This window comes from Triplophysa rosa, linkage group LG16 (genome assembly GCF_024868665.1).
Source record: "Triplophysa rosa linkage group LG16, Trosa_1v2, whole genome shotgun sequence".
NCBI lineage: Eukaryota > Metazoa > Chordata > Actinopteri > Cypriniformes > Nemacheilidae > Triplophysa > Triplophysa rosa.
This window is the reverse complement of record NC_079905.1, coordinates 23,466,179-23,493,359: the sequence shown is the minus strand read 5'-3', so window position 1 is coordinate 23,493,359 and position 27,181 is coordinate 23,466,179. Positions and strand designations below refer to the sequence as shown.

General features: G+C 41.3%; 2 protein-coding genes across 2 annotated transcripts; one reads left to right on the top strand and one right to left on the bottom strand.

Moving 5' to 3' along the window:
* Positions 1-842: 842 nt before the first annotated feature.
* On the bottom strand, positions 843-16,318 carry fkbp10a (FKBP prolyl isomerase 10a). Its single transcript, XM_057354886.1, has 10 exons — positions 15,983-16,318; positions 14,240-14,388; positions 13,975-14,164; positions 13,151-13,296; positions 12,799-12,988; positions 12,560-12,705; positions 10,280-10,469; positions 8,842-8,984; positions 1,617-1,780; positions 843-1,293 (listed from the first exon to the last, which is right to left on the bottom strand). The coding sequence occupies exons 1-10, from the start codon at positions 16,186-16,188 to the stop codon at positions 1,123-1,125; spliced, it is 1,695 nt and encodes a 564-aa protein (XP_057210869.1). The 5' UTR covers positions 16,189-16,318; the 3' UTR covers positions 843-1,122.
* A 612-nt stretch (positions 16,319-16,930) lies between these two features.
* Positions 16,931-21,972, top strand: p3h4 (prolyl 3-hydroxylase family member 4 (inactive)). The gene is made up of 7 exons (XM_057354887.1): positions 16,931-17,541; positions 18,014-18,163; positions 18,390-18,561; positions 18,693-18,821; positions 19,287-19,432; positions 19,531-19,614; positions 19,793-21,972. Exons 1-7 carry the CDS (start codon positions 17,077-17,079, stop codon positions 19,943-19,945), a joined length of 1,299 nt encoding a protein of 432 aa, XP_057210870.1. The 5' UTR covers positions 16,931-17,076; the 3' UTR covers positions 19,946-21,972.
* The last annotated feature ends 5,209 nt before the right edge of the window (positions 21,973-27,181 follow it).

Below are 27,181 nucleotides of genomic sequence, written 5' to 3'. Positions count from 1 at the left end.
CGGAAGTCACTAAACACAATCGCGACCAGGCGTTGTGTTTTGTGTAATATATGTAATAACTACAGTCAACTCGGTATGAAAACAGCGCATAGCATGTACATATATATAACGACAACATTCACGTGGTTTACTGGTCTGAACAAAATAATCTGCTACTATTTACCACGGCACGTTTAGTGTGGATGTTTAGTCTTTATTTACAAGCACTACACACATTCATGACGAGACACGACAACATGCTAGCTATCGACACCGGCAACCATATATTATAAAGTGCGAACCGGTGTTGCGCCAATGACACAGACTAATAACAAATACATTCAAAAGTACAGGACAGTAACAAAAAATTAGGAGCCGCACCGCTAGGTCTGCATCCGTTTTGCAACCCGTTGCCTCTTGCTGCTCGCGCCACCGAGTGTAAGCCCGTCCGATATTGATTCGTGACCGGCCTCGTGTCCGATCACTCTCTCGCTTTCTTTTCTTTGCTTCCTCCGACAAAACCCTCTTTGGTTTTTTGGCTGGCTCTGCCATGGTGATGTTTTGGATAGTTTCGTCTTACTGTTAGCTCTGCTGTTGGCTAACTTCTCCCGGGCTACGAGTAAAACGTGATGTATGCCGTCAAGCAGGGGATAGGCGGGGCTTGTACCGGCCCGAACACTAAAGTTACAAGTGCAATTTCAGCCGATAGGAGGCTGCTTAGGTAGCAACGGAAGTAAAATTCGTCCAGTTAAAAGTTGTCCTACCACTTAAATAATTTTAGAGACATTATTTTAAGGTCAAAAAGTTACTCGTTGCCGCTTTAAACATACTCAGAAACTCAAGTGTGTATAAATCATCCATCAATAACGTGAATTATTTTGATTAAATAGTATTTAATGGACAAAACATGACCTGTTTACATACATACGGAATGACATCTGTGAAAGGGTCAAACATGCAGAATGTGAAGAATATCCACACTTGTGGCTGATGACGTTACAACAAAGTAAACGTGTAGAACTGCATTTTTATTTCAGTGCATTCATGGGCTAAAAGAATGCGATCTGTTACTCTTTTATCAGCGCGGCAAACTGATCACAACATCTCTTTCATCACCACATTGACTTGTGTTGACGTGTGTGTTCAGAGCTCGTCGTGCTTGGATTCTGTGACGTTCAGTTCATCTTCAGTGATTCTGCCGTCTGTGTTGCGGTCTTGATTTTTGAACATCTCCTTTATAACAACTTCACGATCTGTTCCAGGACGAATGCGACCTCTGCCTTCAGCCACCTGACGCTCGATGAACACCACAAACTGCAGAAGAAGAGAACAAACCCCAAATCACATCAGAATCAAACGTATGTTCAATCACACACACAACCCGTGTAGACTTTAGTCTTCATGTTCATACAGCATCAGATGATGTTATGACACCGTTAAAAGAGTCTTCCTGACACTGTACACACACACACGCACCTTCATCTCGTCAGTTTTCTCTGAACACAGTGGTTCTGGTGCACACTTAAGTTTAGGTTCTCTTCTATTATAAGTGTGTTATCAGAGCGAGCATGAGGAGGAGTGTTCTGAGTGAGTGAGAGAGATTTCATGATGGCCCGTCGGTGGATGTGGATGTTTACCTCCTCCAGTGACACCTGTTGATCGTGATTCATGTCCATGGCAAGAAAGAGCGGATCAGGACTGTCCTGAAGCCAGATGAAGAGAAACCCCTCAGGAACACCCTTCTGTACATCCACTAACTCCAGCTCAAAGAGTAACACAGCACTCCCGGGAACACCAGACGCTGAACACACACAACACAGATGAGATGAGCAAATCAATGAAGGTTCACAGAAGCATCTTCAGGTAAAGCTGTGTCTCTTTCTATGAGGTCGTCATCAGAACCGTCCACTGACTGATCTATAATGAACATCAGGGGTGTCATTTATAAACGTTGCGTACGCACAAAATGGGGCTGTAAACGTGCGTACGCCACTTTCCACGCAAAGGTTGTGATCTATTAAAAGCAAACTTGACAGGAGAATGTGTGCACCTGTAAGTAAACTCTGTCCCGTGCGTACGCACATTTTGGAGACAAGGGGCGACACAAGTGAGTTTGAACTCCAGTTAGATTGTAGAAAGTAAGTTCAATTCAATTTATTTATATAGCGCTTTTCATAATGTGCATTGTTCCAAAGCAGCTTTACAGGAGAAAATAAGAAAAACAGAAAAACACAGAAAGGTAAAACACAGCACAGTGCATGGTGTTTATAGAACAATCAAGATCATTCTAATAAATAATATCTAATAAATAAATGAATAAATGCAGTCTCCCGGTGAGCAAGCCAACACTGCCCTGCTGTGGTGAGGAACCCAAACTCCAATTAAGAATAAATGGAGAAAAAAAACCTCGGGAGAAACCAGGCTCAGCCCTGAGGGCCAGATCTCCTCTGACTGTCATAGCTGCACTCAGTGACCCCGACCAAAGCCAGAGGTGGGTAGTAACGCGCTACATTTACTTCGTTACATTTACTTGAGTAACATTTTGGAGAATATGTACTTTTTAAGTAAAATTAAAAGTGTGTACTTTTACTCTTACTTGAGTAAATTTCTAATAGAAAATCTGTACTTTTACTTCGTTACATAACTTACATTGCGTGACGTTCCTTCGTTCCTTCATTTTAAAATATGCTTTTTAAAACGCGTTGTTTATTTCAAGGTTGTCGACTCTTTCGACGGGCATTCCCGAGTGATCGATTCTTTTGAGTCGATTCTTTTGAAAGCATTAATTGAACAATGAGCAAAACCATTTGAATAGGCTAATGAATCAGTTCAAATGATTTGTTCAGTTCGCAGCACGATCTGAATCATCTGAAGCAGCATTACTCACTCCTCGTAGCGCGAAACTTAAGAACACAAAGAGCGTTGGATGAAGTGGATATGAATCTATATCTATACAATCAAAACTGCAAATGTGTCATATTGTTTGCCAGCAATGATAAATGGCCGCCATATGCGCGCACCCGCGCGACCTGTTCGTCAGACACTGCAACATGCGCATTACCTGTCAGACACAGAGACGTGGGCTTGCAGAAATATACATTTGAAGAACAGAAGGAAGAAAACTTGTTGATGGGCGTGTGGTTCACTGTTTACTGTTTGTTTACAAGTAAGAGCGTTTCACAACACACACGTGACACAACACGAGAAAACATGAGCTTTGTTCAAAAGTGTGTATTTCATGTAAGAGAGCACTGCAGATGCTCTAGATCATCTTAGGAAATGCTCTGAGTTTAGTTCATGCTTTAGTTTGACATGGTCTATTATTCTAAATAAGTTGTGTAAACTACATTGACATCAGGATGAAATTGACAGAAATGCTTGACTCTTCTGTGTTTGTCTATTCTTTAGTCTCTCTAGTATATTGCAAAGATATCTGCTTATGATAATTAAAAATATTGATTAAAATGTAATATTAAAATATTGGCGTTAATATTAACTTTATGTAGTAGACCTATATAATCAGATACAAAGTAACTAAGTAACTAGCTACTTGAGTAGTTTTTTCATTGCATACTTTTTTACTTTTACTCAAAATAGTGACTTTTACTTTTACTTGAGTAACAATTTCTCTAGTTACTTGTACTTTTACTTGAGTAAAGATTTTGGCTACTCTACCCACCTCTGACCAAAGCCACCGAGCAAACGTCCATGAAGAACAGGGAGAGCCCACCAGCTGCAACCCAGAAAGCCCCACCCACCGAAACCACGCAGGTCCAACCCGGTCCCATTCCGCGATCGACACCAGACAACAGAGGGACAACCAGGGAAAAATAGTAATGGCATAATGTAACTTTATTCCTCTGTTGTCCGACATCCACCACAAAACAAGACCAAACCAGACCCACACAGCCCCAACAAATGAAACCCCCCAAACCACAACCAACAAGCCCCCCCCACCTACTCCCACAAACACCCACCCAGCAACCTCCAATCAAAGTCACTGAGTGCAGCTATAACTTCAAACTGCTGTCATGTGATGGAAGTTTAGCATTAAATACCAAGTACTGTAAATTTAGCATTAATGTGACAAGTAGTCCGTCTTTGCTCTTGGTTGGGGATGGAATTGTCTGAGCCGGGCCGGTCAGATGGTCGCTTTGCTCTTGGGTGGTGATGGAATTGCCTTGGATGGACATTCAGTCCGCAGGAGGATGGCACGGGATTTTCTGATGTAGCTGGCGTAATCTCTAGTTGGGGATGGGCATATGACGTTCATCTGGGCCTGGCAGAATCTCTCCCTACCTCGGGATGGGCATCCCGAGGCGAGGGCAGAAAGAGAATAATTAGCGTAGCTGCTGTTCATTAGCTATGTGTTAATGAATGCTTGGCTGAAAAGATGTGTCTTTAATCTAGATTTAAATTGGGAGAGTGTGTCTGACCCTCGAATAGTATCAGTAAGGCTATTCCAGAGTTTAGGTGCTACGTATGAGAAAGCTCCGCCCCCTTTGGTGGATTTACTTATTCTAGGTGTTATCAAAAGTCTGGAGTTTTGAGATCTTAGAGAGCGTGATGGGTTGTAGTGTGGTAGAAGCTCTGTTATGTAGGTAGGGGCTAAACCGTTTAAAGCTTTATAAGTAATTAAAAGAACTTTAAAGTCAATACGATACTTAATGGGTAACCAGTGAAGGGTTGATAACATTGGGGTTATGTGATCGTATTTTCTGGACCTGGTTAGAACTCTGGCAGCTGCATTCTGAACTAACTGTAGTTTGTTTATTGATGATGCAGGACAACCACTAAGCAGTGCATTACAGTAATCAAGTCTTGAGGTCACAAATGCATGAATGAGCTTCTCTGCATCAGCCACACATAAAATATTTCGCAGTTTGGCAACATTTCTAAGGTGGAAGAAGGCTGTTTTTGTGACATTTGAGATGTGATTTATAAATGACAGGTTGCTGTCTAATATAATGCCGAGGTCTTTAACTGTATTTGTTGGAGTAACAGTGCAGCCTTCAATTTGCAGGTTATAATCAGAGATATTCTTTTTACGTGTTTCTGGTGCAATAAGTAATATTTCTGTTTTATTAGAGTTTAAAAGAAGTAAATTACAAGTCATCCAATGCTTTATATCGTCGATGCACTCTGCCAATTTGGATAGCTAAAAGGAATCACCTGGTCTTGATGAGATATACAGCTGAGTATCATCTGCATAACAGTGGAAGCTAATTCCATGTTTTCTAATCATGTTTCCAAGGGGCAGCATGTATATGGAGAATAGCAAGGGTCCTAAAACCGATCCCTGAGGCAATCCATAATTTACTTGCATTAGATTTGATGATTCCCCATTTAAGTGGACAAATTGATGTCTGTCTGATAAGTAAGATCTGAACCATTGTAGTGCCTGTCCCTGAATACCGGTATAATTGTGTAAGCGATCTAGAAGTATTTTATGGTCTACAGCAGGGGTCACCAACTAGCGGACTCCGGTGCGAATGCGGACCGCGAGATGCATCCGTCCGGACCTTAAAGCCTTTTGACGTAATAAATAAATGAACGCCTAACATTATTTTCTAATGCAATCAAATTTATACCAGGCACATCAAGGTCCGCTCAGTAGCAGTTTGGGTCCTACGGCACCACTGACAGTTAACATATGCACACTGTTGCTACGTTCAGACGTCGACGTCGTGTAGTGAAGAGAGCCGAGACAGACTCGCTGCACAGCGCGCAGACAGATGTAACTGTCAGTGACTGAAAAACAATGTCCTTTTCAAAAGTTAGAAAAGTTGACGCTGAAAACCATGTTTTCCGAGATGAATGGGTCGAGAGATTTGCATTTATTCTTCCTGCATCGACATGCACGAGGCCGGTTTGTCTCATTTGCTCGGAGTCTGTTGCGGTTGTCAAAAGTGGAAACCTTAAATGGCATTATGAAACTAGACATAGACACTTTGAAGAAACTTACCCGCAGCAGTCCGAGGTAAGGACACGGAAAATATATGAGCTCAAAGCCCAGTAGGAGCGATCTACACGGGTCCTCCCTCACTCACTTACCGCCCAACAACCAGCATGTGAATGTTCACTAAGAATTCAGTGGATCTTAGGAAAACATAAGCCCTTTACTGATGGGACAATAGAAAAGAGTGCATGGAGGCTTCTGTGAAACACTTTTAGAAGGAAAATAAAGACATGAACAAAGAAAATATTAAACAAACCCCCCTTTCAGCTGCAACAGCCACAAGAAGAGCTGAAATGTTATCAGAGGATGTTATACAGTATCTGCTATTTGTTCATCTCAGTTCAGCAGAAAACAACACTTTAGTTTTCTTTTAAAGTTGTTCATGTTGGAATGAATGTATGTTCAGTGCAGGTTTAGAGATTAGAGCATTTTGCACATTTTCCTTCATTATATTGTTGTCAGACATTGTTATGCAGTCGTATAGATATGAAAAGACATTTTTATTTCTTTGGTCTGCCAAAAACCATCAATTCATGTTTTTAGGTATTTAATTGTCCGGACCTCGGCTGGTAAGGAGGGTTCGTTTACTGGACCTCAAGCGATTTTAGTTGAAGACTGCTGGTCTACAGTATGGAACGCAGCACTAAGGTCAAGCAGGACTAGGAGTGAGATGTTACCTTTATCTGATGCTATAAGCAGGTCGTTTGTAATTTTAACAAGCGCAGTTTCAGTACTATGATGCGGTCTAAAGCCTGACTGAAATTTTTCGTGTATGTCATTATTTTGTAAGAAAGAGCACAACTGAGTGGACACTACTTTTTCTAGTATTTTAGACAGGTAAGGGAGATTTGAAATCGGTCTATAGTTTCCTAGTTCATTGGGGTCTAAGTTTGGTTTCTTGATAAGAGGCTTAATGACGGCCAGCTTAAAGGGTCCTGGGACATGGCCTAGATTAATTGATGAGTTGATAATGTTATAAATGGGCTCAATTGCAACGGGTAATAACTCTTTTAATAATTTAGTTGGTATGGGATCTAATAAGCAAGTTGTAGGTTTAGATGTTGCAATAAGTTTAATTAAATCTTCCTGTTTTATAGGTGAAAAACACTGTAGCCTTTCTTTTGGGGCGATGGTTGGTACTAATTCATAGGACAGACTTGGAGGTTGAGTTTTTACTATTTTGTCTCGTATGTTTTCGATTTTCTCTGTAAAAAAAATCATGAAATCATTGCTACCAAGGTGCGGCGGAATACCCAGGTCAGGTGAAGTCTGTTTATTTGTTAGTTTAGCAACTGTACTAAATAAAAACCTTGTTGTTTTTGTTAGTTTCTATGAGGTTACGGAGGTGCTCAGCCTTTGCTGCTTTTAGTGCCTTTTTATAACAGTTTGCACTCTCTTTCCACGCAATTTTAAAGACCTCTAATTGGGTTTGTTTCCATTTGCACTCCAGTTTACGTGTTTCTCTTTTAAGGGTGCCAGTGGTGCTATTGTACCATGGTGCTGCGTTTTTCTCATTAATCTTTTTTGACTTCATAGGTGCGACAGCTTCTAATGTATTAGAGAAAATAGTGCCCAATTTGCTGGTCATGTCATTGAGCGATTCTGTATTTATTGGTATGGTTATTAAAGGAGTCAGATCTGGCAAACTCTTTGCGAAACTATCTTTAGTAGTCGAGGTAATTGTTCTACCCTGTCGATAACGAGTTAAACGGCTGATTTCTGCAGTGCGCAGTGTACATGTTATAAGATAGTGATCAGTGACATCGCCGCTTTGAGGTATAATATCTATATTGATTGGATCGGCTCCGTGAGATATAATCAAGTCTAGTGTATGATTAAATCGATGAGTGGGTCCATTGATGTGTTGTGTTACTCCAGAAGAGTGTAGTAGCACTGTAAACGCCACTGCTAATGCATCGTTAGCACTATCTACGTGGATATTAAAATCTCGTGATAAAATGTGATAAAAACGATTATGAGCATTAATGCCTCACACACATTTAAAGATCCACATGATCACGAAGATTAAATCTGCAGAGTTATTTGCGCTTGTATAGAGTGATAATTGTTTCATGCATCTTCTTGGAAATCCAACTTAAATCTTAAATAAAAATTCAATCTAAATATTTTTATCACGCTGTCTCACCATCGCACTATGAGCGCATGAGGAGGAGATGATCCGACTGCATGGATTACAGGAAATACCATAACTGCAGAACACAGTGTAAATAAATAGCTATTCCTTCAATACTGCACATAATCATCGAATGTCAAAGTCTGGAAAACAGCCATTAAGCTCTCGCACAATCCCTTCTCTTAATGTCCTCGTTATCAGTCCTAATTATGTTCATAACAAAACCGGAATGAAGAAACATCATCTTTAACAATTATGTCTTCAAATGTGATCTCAGGTGAAGGACACCACTAATAAATGAGGCGTTAATGATCCGTCTAAATGCTGCAGAGACCTTCTGCTTTGTTATAACTGTTAATAATTGTTATTATTTGTGAATGTCATGTGTGGCCATTTGTGATTTGGTTACGGCGATAAAGGATGGGATCGGGGGTTTTCGGCAGTTTTGCATCATTTTTTGTTATATTTTCCTATGGCATCTGATAGCGGTTGGACCCGGATACAGTATACGTCCATTATGGTGCGTGACGTCAGGCTTAACAAGCGGATTGGATGCCAGGCTTATTCATATGAATCGGCATTCATGAGGTGCTTTGCATTGACTATTTATGGGAAAAATGGGCGTGTACAGGGCGGGATATGAGGCAAATAAGCCCCTTCAGTGTGATACAAGACCCTCCGCTTCTTATTTCTGCCATAACAACCGGCTGCCTGTACATCATCCCTCACATAGATGTTGAGTGTTTGTGTAGTTGTGATGATGTCTGACCTCCAGCCGAGCCGTGAGCGAGGTGAGGTGGTACAGTGATCTCTCTCTTCTCTGACACACACATTCCCCTCAGACCTTCATCCAGACCCGAGATCAACTTCCCCTGACCTAACGTCACACCAGGGGCTTCTGGGTAATCGTCTCTGTGAAAAAACAACATAACATGAGTACTTTCTGTGTTGTGGGATTCACTGTGAAATACGGTTCAAAATTGCCCAGTGCATACGATCAAAATGTTTCATTCTAAGAAATACATTTAGAATCATTTAAAAAAAACGTTGTCAGGTTTTTTGCAAGAGCGTATTGGAAGTGAATTTGTGACAACGATCCCACAGCGTGTTAAACAGAGACGTGCAAGCGCGGATTAACGCACAGGCTTGCCTAGGCTGCAGCAATAGTGCAATAGTGGAGCACAAAAATGTAAAATACAAAAAGTTAAAAGAACAACGTGACCAAGATAGCAGCAGGAGGACTGGCAGCTCGCATTAACCAACATCGGTGCTGCGGTTGAAACGACTGCAGCGGGGCCGTTAGCTGTTGCAGCAGTTCGCTCATCATGTCATCGGGAATATTTCAGGGAGTTATTCCACAATGACAGGCATATTATACAGGTTGGTTTTTAATTATGGCTTTGTTTTATACACAGTTTATGTACTGCACAGTGGTTTGTGTCTCAGTAAAGATCCACTGAGGCATTATTAGGGGCGTTTATATTTCACGTATACTTGTATAAAACTGGAGCTTGCGCTCTCGTGGTGTTTGCCATTGCAAAGTAAGCCGGAATGTAGAGGAACACTAGTATTTGATGTGTGTGTATCCGTGTGCGATTGTTCTGACGCCCCTCGCAGCCTTGGTTTGTGTCTCATCTTGATTCTATCGAACCCTGGTGCGTTTGCATTCATCTTACGTCATATGACGACACATGATAGTAAACAGAACACAAGTCAATTTATTGTGTCTTTTAATGACTTGATGCTATTATGCGCAGCGCAGAGTAAACAACACTTGGTATTACTGTATGTTCGCTTACAGAGCTTTCTGCTGCTTGCAAACAGACTATTTATCAGGACTATTTTTAAATCTGGAAACATCGTATTACCATTCACTTGCCGCTCTGATTCCACTCGCAACGCGCAAAACAATGCAGGCTCACTCTTGCTCGAATCCAAGGTAAATTACCAACGCTATCATTTCTTACACGTGTTTTAATGAATACATTGTAATCGGCTAAAGCGCATGCGCAGGGTTTGGTACCCTGGCGCGCACCCGAGTTCGCGTGACAGCTTTTACATTAGTGGCTCTTCATGCAAACCGTGCTCCGTTCCGAACTAAACTGCAAGCGTGAAAGCCACCTGAAAGCCACCTAAGGGGGGCCTCACCCAAAGAGCAGCCTAGGGGCCCCGGACCACCTTAATCCACCCCTGGAGACATGACTTACGATGTGTAGAGTCGTGTGCCGTCCAGTAGAGAGCAGTTATATCTGTACATGATGACATCATTCACATCACTGGTCAGGTTACAGTCTGACGGTTTATACGTCACTTTAACGTCCACTCCATCTTCAGGATTGTGAATATCAATGATGTGAAGGTCAAAGATGAGCACGGCTGATCCAGGAATCAATTCACCTGAAGTACACAACATCAGACTCTCTACAGCAGCATGACAAACACTGTTCACAGATCAGTTCACATGTGTTCCGCTAGCAGATGCTTTTATCCATAGCGACTTACAAATGAGAACGCATTAAAGGGACAGTCCACGCAGAAATGAAAATTCTGTCATGATTTACTCGCCCTCAGATTGCTCCCAATCTGTATGCATTACTTTGTTCTGTTGAACACAAAGACAGATATTTCTCAACTCGAGGGCGAGTAAATGATGACGAGCTAATAAAACGTGCAGTTTAAACATATACAGTGAGGGAAATAAGTATTTGATCCCCTGCTGAAGTTTGCCTACTTACAAACAAATGAAGGGTCTATAATTTTTATGGTGGGTTTATTTTAACTGATAGACACAGAATATTAAAAAAAATCAGGGGAAAACATGTTATATAAAGGTTATAAATTGATTTGCATTTCAGTCGGTGAAATAAGTATTTGATCCCCAAGCAAAACATAACTTTGTACTTTGTGGAGAAACCCTTGTTGGCAAGCACAGAGGTCAGACATTTCTGATAGTTGGTCACCAGGTTTGCACATGTGTCCGGATACATTTAGTCCACTCCTCTGTCAATCTTTAAGGTTTCTTGGCTGTCGCTCAGCAAATTGGAGTTTTAGCCTCCTTCACAGAGGTTCTATAGGACTAGGGTCTAGAGACTGGCTAGGACATTTAATGTGCTTCTCCTTAAGCCACTATTTGGTTGTCTTGGCAATATGTTTTGCGTCTTTGTCATGTTAAAGGCTCATCCATGACCCATCTTCAGTGACCTAGTTAAGGGGAGGAGGTTCTCGTCCAAGATTTTACGGTACATGGGCCCGTCCCTCAGCCCCTCAATGCGGTGAAGTCATCCTGTATACCTGTAGCAGAGAAAAAGCCCTAAAGCAGAATGTTTCCAACACTGTGCTTCTCTGTAGACATGATGTTCTTGGGCTCATAGTCAGCATTTCTCTCCCTCCAAACACAGGAGTCCATTTTGGTCTCACAGCAGTGCCAGCACTTTCGCCAAAGCCTTTTCTGAATCATTTTTATGTTCATTGTCAAACTTAAGACGAGCCAGGCGGGCCTTCTTGGGCAGGAGGACCTTGCGGGTGCTTCAGGATTTCAGTCTACTGTGGCATAGCGTGTTACCAATGTGTTACCAATGTTTTGCTTGCTAACTGTGTTCCCAACTGTCTTGAAATCATTAACAGGCTTCTTCCGTGTAGTTCTGGGCTGATCTTTAACATTTCTCATGATCATCTTTACCCCATTGGGGAAATATTGCAGGGAGCTCCAGAACAAGGGCATTTGATAGTTATTTTGTATATCTTCTATTTCCAAATAATCACACCAACAGTTGTCTCCTTCTCACCAAGCTTCTGTCTGTAGCCTATTCAAGGTTTGTGCAGGTCTCCAATCTTGTCGCTGACATCCTTTAAAACCTATTTGGTCTGGACCATGGTGTTGGAGAGGTTGAACTGGAAGATACAGATTCTGTTGGCAGGCATCTTTTATATACATAACAAGCTGATTTAGGAGTACTTTCTTAAAGTGACAGGACTAATCTGTGGTCCATATAGGCACATAACCAATCTGTGGAGCCAGAATTCTTGCTAGTTGGTAGGGGATCAAATACTTATTTCACTGACTGAAATGCAAATCAATTTATAACCTTTATATAACATTTTTTACCCCTGATTTTTTTAAATATTCTGTGTCTATCAGTTAAAATAAACCCACCATAAAAATTATAGACCCTTCATTTGTTTGTAAGTAGGCAAACTTACAAAATCAGCAGGGGATCAAATACTTATTTCCCTCACTGTACATGAATATATTCTGAAGAGAGTTCGATTGTCTTTCTTAGTGTGAGCATAAGTGACATACTGTACAACACAGACGCAAAGTAGAAAAATGGTCTGGCACTTACAAAACAACATTTTCCCATTGTTTCCAACTCCAGATATAATCTACTTCAAATGGATATATTTTTTTCCATATTTACTTTAGTGAACTTTTCATCACTATCAAGAGCATTTGGTTTTAAATGATGACCGGTGTAACGTGCACATACCTGATCCATTCTCTCCATATCCCACATGAGGTGGTACAGTCGCCCGTCTCCTCTCGCCCACACAAACACCCAGCAGAGCTTTATCCATCCCAGCGATCACACGACCCACGCCAACAAACGTGTCAAATGTGCTGTTACGAGAATAACTGCGAGGAGACAAAACACCACATCATACATCTAACGTGAAAAACAAAACGTCAACAGAGCGAGTGAACACGACAGCGTCCGTTTGTTCTGACCTGGAATCGAAGAGCGTGCCGTCCTGAAATGAGCCGTTATAATGATAGCGGATGAAATCTCCCAGCGCTGCTCTTCTTCTGCACGGCCGAGGAATCTCTTCAACTTCGATCATCACATCGTCCTTCACATTAAACACGTCCACCAGTAACACGTCAAACATCACCGTGGCATACGGAGGAATCTTTGTGCCTGCAGAGAAACAAATCCAACATCAACACTCAACTAGCAGTCCACGTGCTTCCTGTCAGCTATTGTCACGCTCCTCTGGCTCGCTCTGTCTGACTTTGTTTTAGCTGTTGTCTCTGGGTATTTACAGTCTGGATGGGGGGGAATGATGACGGGCATCCGTACCGTATCCGTTCTTGTCATACGCCAGAAACGGTGGAATAATGATGGATCTCCTCTCCCCGACACACATTCCCAGAATGCCCTGCTCCACTCCCCTGATGAGACTGCCCTGCCCCACATACGTGTCATATGTTGAGTTCAGATCGTGGCTATGAAAAGAGTTTACAGTCATTATACAGAACTCGTATTTCAAATACAACTAAACAGCCGCAGCCAAAATGAAGAAACCGTTCCAGATGTTCATGTGATCATCATTTCTAGATGTGTTGTTGTCATTCCAGTCCAGTGTCTGTTGAATTTCAACAACATCCATCCTCAAACAGCAATGTGAAAGACGGACAGCATGACAAGACACATGAAAACTGTGAGAAAAATCCAGGTTATCACATAAAATGTTTTTGAACTTTTTCTAAATGCATGTAGAAATATGACCGTTGTGTTGATTAAAGTGAATCTGAACTTGTTGTCTTTGCAGTAGTTGAGGTCTGAAAAAATACACAGCATCTTTACGATTATTTTCACCCGTTTCTCCAGTTTTGATTTTCTACAAGTAAATGCAAATAGAAACAATATTTTGAGAAATATTGTTAGTAGTTCACAAAAATAAAACAAAAATCCTTTGATCATTTTACCTCAACACGCACCTAGAAATAGTCAAATCAGGAAAACTTCAAGTGGTCTTTCATTTTCCCCGCGGCTGTATAGACACATGCTTTTTATACAAATGTACTGAACAGGTTTCCATTCCCAGGTTACATTTTCTACAGTATATTTGTCATAATTTCTCTATTCTGTTTTTAATATGAACACCGTTGAGTCTGGTTTACCTGGAGCCAAACACGGTTCCCACTAGCAGAGATCCATTATAATGATATCGGACAAAATCTGAGTCCGTCACGGCTCGCTTACACTTCTGCGGTCTGTGCAGTACTCTTATTTCAACCGTGTCTGCTTTATTCCATAAGTCCAGCAGATGAACATCAAACACCAGCGTGGAGTCAGGCGGGATCAGTGCACCTATAGAGAAACAACACTAGTACAGACGTGTGGGATCTTTACATCTGTTCTTCGAAAGACAGAAAACAGTGTTACCTGCTCCCAGAACTCCGTAAGCCAGGTGAGACGGTACAGTGATCTTTCTCCGCTCGTTCACACACATTCCCTCAACTCCTTTATCCAAACCAGGAATGACTTTAGAATCCACACCCACCTGGGCCACTATCGGATAGCCTTTGTCCAGACTGATGGAGAAACAAGTCGAACATTTTTAAGCTCATTTCACGCGGCGCTGCCCAGATACTTTGATGTCATAAACCGATTGGTCTATGCAGAGCCGCGTAAAGTCGAACGCACCTATCGCCATCTTCATGGTAACAAAGATGACCATCATTTTTTATTAAAGGGGTCATATGGGGCGAATACTTGTTTTTCTGTGTCTTCGGTGTGTTATAAGTCGCCCTTGCATGTATTAGACGTGTATAATTGCAGAAATGAAAGTGTGGGAACAAAAGAGTCATTCTATGTAAAAGCGAATGCTCACCCAGACCTGCCTGAAACACCTCGTGTAGCCACACCCCCACAAATCTACCTCAGTTGGTGGTCTGATTTGACTAAGACCGCCCAAATGTAGACTCAAGTAAGGTGGGCGTACCTGTCAGTACAACTGAAGAGGAACCTGATGCTCCAAATATGGTCAGAGGCGTCACATTTCCCTCACACGCTTGCAGTGTTCCACCAATCACTACACACTGGTGAACTGGCCAATCACAGCACACCTCGCTTTTCAGAGCCATGAGCTTTGTTATTGAACATCAGCACGTTTCAGAGAGGCGGAGCAAAGAGGAGATACAAACATGCACGGTGTGTGGAAATACAACGTTTTTCGACCTTAAATCCTGTAGACACATTGAGTTACATCTAAAACAAACCATAATATTCATTTTAGCCATGTCATATGTCTTAGTCAAATCAGACCACCAACTGATGTAGATTTGTGGGGGTGTGGCAACACGAGGTGTTTCAGGCAGGTCTGGGTGAGCATTCGCCTTTACATAGAATGACTCTTTTGTTCCCACACTTTCATTTCTGCAATTATACACGTCTAATACATGCATGAGCAACTTATAACACACCAAAGACACAGAAAAACACATGTTCCCGCCATATGACCCCTTTAAACAAATAGGCCACACACTATCTTTATTCTTTAAGTATTGAATAATCCAAATCCATTTAAAGGCCTTGTTTAGCGTCTCATAACTCAATAACTCTAAGCCAGAGGTTTTCAAACTGATTTCAGGAAAACCAAGATAAAACAAACGTTATTATTTTATCTCCTTTTTTTGCTATGCATGGTTTCCTAATGTTGGTTTCTAAATAAACTCAAAAAGCATTATAAAAAGTCATTTTTGGCGACACTGGGAGGAGCATCCAATGATAAAGTACAACTTACACTGATGTAGAAAACCCTTCAGCGGTTGACAACAAGTGGACGCACAAATCCCTTTGCATCCAGATTTTAAACCTCTTACTAGTTTTGTCAACGATCGGATTCTAGTTTATATCATTTCTTGCATTTTCGCTTTTACACATTACAACTACTTCATTTTGCATTGGTATATTACACAGGTTTTTGTTCTTTAAGAGGAAATAGAACTGATTCATTCTAAGCCCAGAACTGATTGGTTTATGGATTTCATTTCTGTCTTTCAAAACCAATGTAGTGTCGTCTGCGAATCGACATGTGGTAAATACCTTCCCTTTTTTTTCTTTCCATAAAGATGTGCATCAAATGAATCAGACTCCGTTTATGACGTGATGTGGTCAGCTACTCACCTCGAGTCAAACTTGCGTCCGTCAATGAACGTGCCGTTATAATGATAGCGAACATAATCACCGGCACGAACCTCTCTCGAGCAGTGCGTCGGTATCGAGTATCGATCAATAATCACATCTTCTAACTGAGCAAACACGACACGAAGCGCGAGGAGCAGAAGAGAGAGACAAACGGACTCCATTGACCTGAAGAGAAACTTACGCATAATAACAAACGTCACGGTGCACTCTCAATACCAAACGAGCAAAGGCGTTAAGTAGTTGGCATACTTTAGTGTTTGTCAAAACTTTTTGCAAATAGGCTACTGCGTGTCACAGTAAAGACCACACATCAACAAGACGCCGCACTTCTATTACTTTAAAGGGAAAATGGGAACGCTCTGAACGGCGGCTCGGTCCCGCCCTTCCAGTAAAAAGAGCCAATCAACAATCGTTACAGACTGACGATCTATTACTTGACAACTTGAAAATGTGTTTTCCCGGGCAATTGGAGCTTCGAGGGCAGGTTTAATGCTACTTCCGAGATCAAGTGTAATAGTTGGTCGGATATATACAGTATATATATTGATCGCGATCTTAGCGAGCCACGTTAAAGATATCAGTCTTTCCTTATTCAAGTAAATAGGACTTGGTGTCGTATGAGTGAAAGTGCTGGCCGGTGGCGAGTGCGCCGTCTTTCCTTAAACGGGCCCTGAGTGAACAGAGGGTCGCGCAGGTCCTAAACTCCAAAAATTCTGCTCATTGCCATTAGCTGTTATTTTCCTCTCTATTGAAAATTAAACAAAACGGTCGTCGGAATCACCATAAACATTTAAATAATATCCGAACGAAGGCAGAAAAACATCCAAAACAACAAGTGTCTTAAACATTTCCCCCCGGCCTGGCCTGAACGGAGGAGCTGGCTGTCAAGAACTCGACGGGCGTTCGGACCCAGCGACCGCGCAGTGTCTCTGTAAAGTTTGCACATCACTGCCGTGTGTTTTTTCACCGTAAACTCGTTTAATCTCAGCGGGCCGCAAGTTTCCTTCCTACGTGCAGACTGACATGAATTCTCTCCTGCCTGGACCTTCACTCTGCGACTGAGGAACTGGATCATGGCCCGAGCCGCAGCGGCAGCAGCGCGTCTATCTGCGCTTCTCGTGGTCGTTTGTCATGTGTGGTCAGGAAAAGCTCAGTATGAGAAATACAGCTTCAGAAGTTTCCCCGAGAACGACCTGATGCCGCTCGAGTCTGCGTACGGACACGCGTTAGAGATGTACTCGTCCCAGAGCTGGAAGGAGTGCGTCAGATATCTGGAGCTCAGTCTGCGGCTGCACCGGCTGCTGAAGGACAGCGAGGCTCACTGCAGCCGGACCTGCAGCACTGAAACACGGCCACGCGCCAGTAACAGCACCGACACCAGCCTCTGGATCATGGGGCACATCATCGCGAGAGCCGCGTGTCTCAAGAAGTGCAAAACAAACTTCCCCGTGTTCTCTAAATCTTCCCCGAAGAGAGAGACGCTGGCTGCGTTCGAGCAGAGGATTCCCTACCGCTACCTGCAGTATGTTCATTATCAGGTCAGGCTTGTGCAGAACTCAAGAGGATTCAAATCGTTTGTTGAAAACATGTAACTCATCAGACGTTTCTTATCTTATCCGCTTTAACTTTTGATTGATTCGTGCTGCAGATGCGCTCTTTGATGTGATCCTGCAACGACTGCGCATGCGCACATGCCACGTCCACGCGAACTTAAGAAACACTTCATTACATTTAATAATGACACAATGCACTAGTCTTTCATCAATTAACGCACTTACAATATAGAAGAAATGTAAAAGTTTCTCGAATGATGTGAAGTTTCTTTATGAAACCTATGATGCTGAACTGGGGCCTTTAACAATCCTTGTTGTATTCCATGACAATAGTGACAATTTCAGACCCTTTTAGACACAAACTTGTCTTTCTAGAGTTCTATAAGGTCTTAGAGATGCACGAGTGCTTGACTGGACAGTATTGCGTGCTGACATGTATTTGTGTTGTTGTGTGTAGATGAATGAGTTGGAGAAAGCTGTTTCAGCGGCACACACGTGTCTCCAGCGAAACCCCGGCGATCCACTTTTATCCCGGACTCTGAACTACTACAAAAGTCTGTTTGATGTGGAGGAGTATCTCATAGACCACGAGGAGAAGCCCTATGAGGTCTTTGTCATTCTTCATCCTTCTTCATGTGGCTCTCAATCCTTCGGTTAAACACTCTTTCCTGTGGCTCAGTGGTTAGAGCACGGCACTAGCAATGCCAAGGTCATGGGTTGGATCCCAGGGGATTGCACATAGTCAGAAACAAAATGTATAATACAATGCAATGTAAGTCGCTTTGGATAAAAGCGTCTGCCAAATGCATAAATGTAAATGTTCTTTCTCTTAGGCTTTATTTGTGAAAGCTGTGAAGTTGTATAACTCTGGAGACTTCAGCAGCAGCGCTCGAGACATGGAGCTGGCGGCCGCCGAGTATTTCCAAACACACAACCTGTGTCTGCAGTCATGTGAAGGCTCCTATGAAGTGCAGGAGGTCAAAGATTTTTATCCAACGCTAGCTGGTGAGTGCCAAGAAAAGACAAGACGAAATATCAATCCTGTTTACTGCATAAAACACATGAAAGAACTGATGAAGTCTCACGCCAACATTGAGTTTTACCTTTTACTCTCTTTTCTATTGTCTCTGTCCTAGATTTCTATTTTGAGGCTTTGACGTGTAAAGTTAAATGCGAGGAGAATTTGAAGCCAAATGTTGGTGGCTACTTTGTGGAGAAATTCGTTGCCACCATGTACCACTACCTGCAGTTTGCTTATTATAAATGTGAGTCACACACACACGCGCGCGCACGGGTCATGTGTCTGTTTGCAGTTTGGTCATTTTGTGTCAACTCAACCAAATATATGAAACATCAAGTGAACATTTACTGAGTAATTCACTGGTTAATAGAGGAAAGGGGGTCAAAATGTCACCTAAAATTCTGAGCCAAATTACAAGAGGTGAAAAATGACTTTATAAAGCTGTCTGCATCATTCTTTTATTTGTACACAGACATTGATCTGTCCGTAGAATAGGTTGGCTTCATCAATCACTGTTGCAATGAAAAAACCAGAACATCTGATCTGATCTGGGTTTCATAATGAAGTTTAACGTGGCTCAATAGCGCCACCTATCATTTCATGACTGTGTTCCACATACATGTATGAAATTCAGTAGACTCGTGTAACATTCCAACAGCTACATATGTTCTCACATGTCATATCATAATCAGTGATGTGTTTTTGTTAGTGAATGATGCGAGAAGCGCAGCGCCGTGTGCAGCGAGTTACATGCTGTTTGATGCAGAAGATCAAGTGATGCGGCAGAACGTGGCATACTACACATTCTACAGAGAACAGTGGGGACTGCAGGAACAACACTTCAAACCACGACCCGTGAGCGGGCACACACATGCACACACTAGCTGCATCACACAGCTGTCATCTGCAGGACGTCACACACATTCATCTCATATGTGTTTGTCTGTGTACAGGAAGCGCTGATGTATTACAATCAAACCACTAAACAGAGAGAACTGCTGGAGTTCGCACAGAATTATCTACAGACAGATCATGAGGTAAAACACAAGCACACGTTCAGCGTTCAGCCTCAAGCGCAGCAGGACATCACTGCAATAACAAATGATCGTACAAAAATCTCTTTTGCATACAAGAGGGCGCTGGGAAAAAATACAATCACAGAGATGAATCACAAGAGAATGAATGAAGTGTTTGAAGAATGTGTGTTTGTGACAGGACGTTGTGACTCCAGAGGACACATCATCATCATCATCATCAGATCCTCCTGATGAAGAGTTTGAGGGTATGGGGGATTATGAGGAGTCTTTTCTGGCTGAATGGTGGCAGGAACCCAAAACTAAAGGAGATACAGGAGAAGCGGCTGAATGAAACAAACACCACGTCTTTAAGCCCTTCAGAAAGACTGGAACAAAACTCTACTGTACTCGTGTGCTTTTGTCTCTTTGTTGAGTTTGTCTTGTTCTGATGTTATAATGTCATTTCTTCACTGATGAATATGTTCCAGCGTTAATTTTATGGACAGAAGAGTTGATGTGTTCTGTGAGAGAGGAGTTGATTTATAAATGTGTACAGACAGATCGATTGTGAACTCCTATCTGACGTTTCCGTCATGAATCCATCATGGTCATTGAGAGAAAGATATCTGCTGCATCAATCCCATGATGCACTGCAAACGACAACTCCGTTTTCAGACATAACTGAATATTTTGCAACAGCTTTTTTATATTGTTTTAATAGTTTTAGACACCAACTTTATATTAATTGGTGTATTTGTTTCATTGTTTATAATTTGATCGAGTCATTCTTAATGTTTCTCTGTATTGTAGTCTTGTATGTGGTCTTATATCTTTGTCCAGTTTGTGATGTACATTCTTAGTTATGAATTGTTGGGGTCCGTGTAGGCTATATTTTGAGAGTGAGAAAACGGCGCCATTTTCGTTCATTAAAAAAACGAGAATTCGGCTTGGTTTTTCGTTTTCAACTTCACGGATAAAAACGAATAAACAACTTTTTCACACGTGGGCGGTATGAAACACCCCCTTCCGCTGATTGGCCAATCAAAGATCAGTACGCGACGTCTTCGGTTGTCCCTCGGTTCCGTAGATGAACAGAATAAATAGGCCTCCGCTGCTGTACAGTGGGGATTCTTAAAGTATGTTTCATTTCTCATCAAACAACCGTCCACAAACCGTATAGGGCAGATTATAGACTGGACATTCTTCTGTGCAACCTCCCAGCTAACAATTTTTGGTTCCCAGAACGTTTCCCTAACGTTAGTTTTTGCTTCCCAGCACGTTATTTTCTTAGGTTCATTTTTGGTTCTCCAGGAAAGTTCTTTACGTTAATAGAACGTTAGTTTCGGGTTCCCATAACGTTCTGGGAACCAAAAACTAACGTTACGGGAACGTTTTATTTCCGTAATGGCAAGCTGACTTTTGGCTGGATTTTGCTGTCACGGACAGATTTTCAAGGTCTGCGACAAAACCTTCAGATCGCGACCAAATCGGTGCTCGTTTCGGTCGCCGAAACTGGTTCAGTATAAGCAGGTGTGCAACGTGATCTGGACCTGTCTCGAGCTATCCCAGACCCTACGATATTTTCAAACCTGTTTGATATTATCGTTGTGTGCGCGATTGAACGACCACGTGGAACTAATCCAGCCAATCACAGCGCAGAAGGTTTTCGTCAAATTATTGTGTGGAGGAATTAAAAACCGCTGGCATGTATTCATTAACATTATAAGGCGTGTTAAATGGCTAGTGTAACAGACATACTGCTGTTTTCAACTATCCTAAAGCACCAAGTCTGTATAATGGAATATAGAAAACACTTCAATGTTTCACGTTCCATTCCAGTGGATGGCGGAAACGCACCAACAACTCATTTGCCATACACCATCAAACTAAATGTTCACGATGTGGTATGTGTTTTCGCTGTTGGTCCTTGACCAAAGTCTTGTAGTTAGCACACTTTGTCTGCGTTGTGTAGTGTGCGTGCTGCTACAACAAGATGACGGATGACAGGAAACCTAGTTGTGTAGTGTAAACGCCATAGAAATTCAAGTTGTCTCACAGTCCCGTAGTGTCAGCTCGGCTTAAAGATAACCAAAAACTTTATGGGAACCAGAAACTAACGTTATGGGAACGTTCTGTGTTTGCTGGGCTAGAGCAATTCGTACAAATATTTATATCACAAATATTAATGTAGTTCTGATCCGCATCTTTCTAGCTCTCCAGGGTTAAATCTGCGTGGCAAAGCTGCGCGAGACAGCACGAAGCGGCTTCATATACTTATTTCATTTCATTCAAAATTCGCGGTGTTGGTGGTTGTCGGGTTAACACATTTTTTACACAAGTTTGCTTCTGCCTACGCCTTTTTTTAATAAATGCAGAACAACAAGCTTTAATGTGCAATTAGTTTTTTCCTTTATGATGAAAATACCTCTAGCCATCTTGAGCTTAATATAAATGATCAAACAAAAAATAAATGTTAATGGTTTAGACTGTTAGTGCAAACATACGTGTCATGAAACTCATGGACAGAACCCAGATGCAGACAGCTCTAAACCAAAAAGCCTTTATTTTATAAGACATGAAAACATAACTAAAAATCCCTCGAGGGGGAAACAGAACCAAAACATGACAAGATAAAAACAAAGCTCAATTTTAACTAAATAAACTCACAGGGCAGACAAAACATGATGGTGGGGGTCACAAAAAAGTGCAGCACAAGACAACAAACACAAAGGCTTTAAATAGGGAAGCAACTAAGGAGAGGTAACGAGGGAGACAGGTGTAGGGCGTAAAATAATGATGGGATAATGAATAAGGAAACAAGGGGGCGGGGCTAAGACTCAAGACAGAAGAGCGCATGACATCCAACACAAACACAAGAAGTGGGGCTGTCATCATCCCGTCCGCCAGAACAAGAGACACAGGAAGGCGGGATCATGACAATACGGAGCCTCAATACAAATTACAACGGAACACAGCGAATTTTGAATGGAATAAAATAAGTATATGAATCCGCTTGCTGTCCAGTGACGCGCAGATTTAATCCTGGAGAGCTAGAAAGAAACCAGTGGCAGATTGACAGCTGGCCCACCCAGTCAGAGCCAAGACAATTATTTTTTTATTTTATTTTAAATATATATATATTTTTACCTTAATTCTACATTTGAATTGTATAAATTAAATAAAAACATTCAAATTGTTTGTTTATTAATAACCCTGATAGCACACATACATCTGGCTTACGTCTATTTGACGTCTGCATTTACATCTGAAAGACATCTACAATACATTGTTTGCTCTGCAATACGTCTCGGAGATGTCTGCTGTCAGACGTCATATAGACATCTAGAAGATGTCTGTAAGATGTTTATGATTTAGAATGGATGTAAAGCAGCTCTTTCTAAGATGTTTAGCAGATGTTTTTACGCAGCAGATCTCCAGATCTTTAGCAGATGTATTACAGACGTTCAGACGTCTCCGAGACGTATTGCAGATGAGCAAACTACGTATTGCAGATGTCTTGCAGATGTAAATGCAGACGTCAAATAGACGTAAACCAGATGGATTGTGCTATCTGGGAATAATATCCAAATATTATTAAGAATGTGCTCACGTGACCATGGTCTGCGATAACCTTCAGATCGCGACCAAATCGGTGCTCGTTTCGGTCGCCGAAGCTGGTTCAGTATAAGCAGGTGTGCAACGTGATCTGGACCTGTCTCGAGCTATCCCTGACGCTATGATATTTTCTAACCTGTTTGATATTATCGCCTAGTGATCTCGTTGTGTGCGCGATTGAACGACCACGTGGAACTAATCCAGCCAATCACAGTGCAGATGATATAAACAGAGGAAAGAAAATGAAATTAAATGTATTTTCGCTGATGGTCGGGACCACCTCTTCACCGAATGTTTTGTGGTGTGTGTGCACCTCGTCAGCGGTGCGTTGTGTAGTATGCGCGCAGCTATGACAAGACGACGACAGATGAGAAGGAACTTTGTTGTGTAGTGTAAGCGCCATAGCAATTCAAGTTGTCTCACAGTCCCGTTGTGTCAGCTCAGTTTAAACCGCATGTAGTTGCGCTGATTTTTGACGGATCCAGGGAAAGCCATACACCACAAAGTTATGGAGCGATTTTAGTCTCATTAATTATTCACACATAAAACACGATGTACACTTGCGTAGCCAGTTTCACGTGCATAAAACCTAATTCACGTGCACAAATTATATATGTACATTCACAAAAAACAATTCACGTGCGTAAAATAAAATTATATTCTCATAAAATATGTTTCACAAATGCTTAATACAATTCACAGACGTACAACTGTGCACAAATATTTCGAAAGTTTCAAATGTACAAGTTTTCCAGCTAACAATTTTTGGTTCCTAGAACGTTCCCCTAACGTTAGTTTTTAGTTCCCAGAACGTTATTTTCTAAGGTTCGTTTTTGGTTCTTCAGGAAAGTTTTCTTTACGTTAATAGAACGTTAAGCCTGGCTCAGACTACAGGAGTTTTAAAATCCTGACAGATTTCAAATTCTGGCTGCAGCACACACATAAGGAGAATCTTAACAGATTCTCTTATTTAAAATCTTAAACCTGGCTCAGACTACAGGAGTTTTAAAATTCGGAAAGATTAAAAATTCTGGTTGCAGCACACACATAAGGAGAATCTTGACAGATTCTCTTATTTAAAATCTTAAACAAGCTCACACTCATCAGTGTACAACTAAATTACACATATTTTACATATCCATAGGATATGCAGTTTTGTAAAAGGAGCTAATAGTAACCGTTTTAATGGGTTTACTATTTTTAGATGTTGACATCACATCTACATTTGAATCTCTTTTTCAAGCACTACAAAAATAGGTTTGCCCTTTGTAAACTTGCATTTATGAATGTGAAATGTCCAGATAAGAAAACGTTGGGGCGTAAAGTTGTGTTTATAAATAAGCCTAAAGGTAGCAAGTGCAAAAATAAAAATTTAGAAAGTTTGATTGGAAGTTTTTTTATTTCATAATTGCACATCAAAAGACATTCTAAGACACCCAAACTACAGGATAATATTAAGATTATCATACCAGAGGACGCCTCTTACGTCATCTCACCGGGAAACAGAAGTAAACAAAGGGACATCGCAAAGTTAATTTCACGTGATCTCACCTGGCAACGGTTGTGTAACGTCTTTGTCGCTCTCTGAATGATTCTCTGTCTGTCTGTCCAAAGCCGCGGGAACGTATTTTGAGCAGGGGGCGCTATAATGCTTTTTGCTAGGGCTGAAGTTATGACTGTGGTTTGGGCGAGCCGCTTAAGTTTAATGTTAATAAATAACGGAAGAAAAAAAATAGTTGCTGCCGAGAATAAAGATGAATGCCAATGTGATTATAAAATACAGCATAAAAACAAACACATAAACGCATGTTATCTGTATGCCTATAGCCAAATAACAATCTGTTGAACGAAACTACAAGCTGCGCGTTAGCAGTTAACTTACCCGGTACATTTAAAACCGACGCGACTTCTCCCCAGCTCTTTTCCTTATCTGTGCGGATGTGGTATGTTTTGGAGGATACATTATATAGACAATCATGCTGTTGCCACAAGTTGTTCTTCCATCTCCGCTGTCCAACGTACCCTTGCAGGAGCTTTCGCGGTCGACATTTTTAAAGGTCTGTCAGTCACCTTGTAGATGTGCCTCTCATTGGCTGTTGCGAAAGTACCAACGTCATCACCCCGATTTAAAATCCTAAATATCAAACATGTTTGATATGATCGGGGCGGCCCCGATCTCTCTCGGAGCAGATCGGGAGGTGTAAGATTCGATCTGTGAACGCCTCACATTACGTGATAATCTGGGCCGAATCTCGGACCCGATCGAGGTTCTGGACCCGATTTTTTCAAAGATTCTCGGGAGGGGAAATCGGGGTAAATTCTGGCCGAGAATCCTGTAATCTGAGCCAGGCTTTAGTTTCTGGTTCCCATAACGTTCTGGGAACCAAAAACTAACGTTAGGGGAACGTTCCCTTAACGTTATAGAAACCATGAAACTAACGTTTTATTTCCGTAAAGATAACCAAAAACAATCTTAAAAAAACTTTCTGGGAACCAGAAACTAACGTTAGGGGAACGTTCACAGAACGTTAGCCTAAAATATTTTTCTCTGGTCCTTTGGCCTCACTACACGTCAGTAATGAATGCATCCATGCTGTGTTTTTATCCATCGCTTTTCTAATCTAATTAAAATAAGTAAAATACATCATCCCATACAATATGGAGGATGAAATCAATGCATTAGATTATTCTTTTAGCCTAATAATTCCCTTTTCATTACTGAAGTAGCCTAATTTTCAATTTAAACAGCACAGTATATCATTTCTAATAAAACCACACTGTGTGTAGGCCTAACGTTACCTCAACATCAGACATTATAGATAACGAAATAAAATAACCAATGACTTCAACACAATATTTAAAGCAGATTTTTATTGACAGAAGAATAAACATTTAATTATCTTCAGGCTAACAATATTCTTTTGATATTCTCTCCGTCTTTATAACAATCAAAAGCCCTGAGTTTCAGTCCTTACATCATGGTCTGTTGATTTAGATGTGTCAAATCAATCGAAAATCACGAAAATATAAGTTTACTATCAAATCTGTACGTTTTTAAATAAAATAAATAAACCGCTAAACTAATGTGTTAGTCGGTGATGTAAAACGAAATGACCGTTAATTTTTAAATGACGGGAGTGCGCGGCAGAGCGGAGAATGCACGTGCTCGAGCGCACACACATACAGTAACAGACAACCACACTAAAGAAATACACATGGATATATATGATTGTATTTTCATGTAGCTTAACTAGTTTATTATTTTCAGCCATTAAAGGGCATATTTATTAATTTCATTTGGTTTTCAATGTGATCTTATAATTTATGTATTGCACGTGTCACTGACGTTTACCAGTTTTGACTATTTTTACCATTAAAAAAGAACCAAAAAAGAACCATCAGGGAACGTTATTCGCATGCGAATCGCCCTGGATTTGTATGTGTATTTTGAGACTCTCTTGGCAGGGCTGTCCCTCCCACTTGAGTTATCATCCTGTTTAGCCAATCAGATTCAACCAACCATTCAACCAATCATAATCGTGGAGAGCACAGAACTCAAGGAGCACTAGTGTTCGCACTAAAGGCTCGTTTGTACAGCTTCGCTGAGCTGTATTAAAACATAATACAGCCACGCAATAAATCTGTTTTTATTAACTTATTTTGTAGAAAAAAGTATGAAATAGTGAGTAAACATGACCATTTAAAACTACACAACCAGCAGTCACTTCCACTGAACTGCTAAAATCCGTCTGGGTAACAAACTGTGATTGATAGATGAGATGTGTTCATGTTTGTATGTCCATACAATGTATGTTTTAAATGAACGAGGACAATAAATGACTAGTTCTTGGAAACATTGTTTTGTATGGGCGCAGATTTGTAGCTAGCCGCCTTTTGGAAAATATCTCGCTTAAGGGGGCTGAAAAATCACTAAATTGGCAACACAGGAAGTCAAACTGCGCAAAAAGTGCGC

What these genes read in the sequence shown, in the direction of transcription:
- fkbp10a (XM_057354886.1), bottom strand. Translation starts at nt 16,188, where the DNA reads ATGCGTAAGTTTCTCTTCAGGTCAATGGAGTCCGTTTGTCTCTCTCTT. An exon ending in TTACGGAGTTCTGGGAGCAG is followed by an intron (nt 14,165 to 14,239) that starts GTAACACTGTTT and finishes GTTTCTCTATAG; the next exon opens with GTGCACTGATCCCGCCTGAC. An exon ending in GTATGACAAGAACGGATACG is followed by an intron (nt 12,989 to 13,150) that starts GTACGGATGCCC and finishes GTTTCTCTGCAG; the next exon opens with GCACAAAGATTCCTCCGTAT.
- p3h4 (XM_057354887.1), top strand. Translation starts at nt 17,077, where the DNA reads ATGGCCCGAGCCGCAGCGGCAGCAGCGCGTCTATCTGCGCTTCTCGTG. An exon ending in TTTTTATCCAACGCTAGCTG is followed by an intron (nt 18,562 to 18,692) that starts GTGAGTGCCAAG and finishes TCTCTGTCCTAG; the next exon opens with ATTTCTATTTTGAGGCTTTG. An exon ending in GCAGTTTGCTTATTATAAAT is followed by an intron (nt 18,822 to 19,286) that starts GTGAGTCACACA and finishes TGTTTTTGTTAG; the next exon opens with TGAATGATGCGAGAAGCGCA.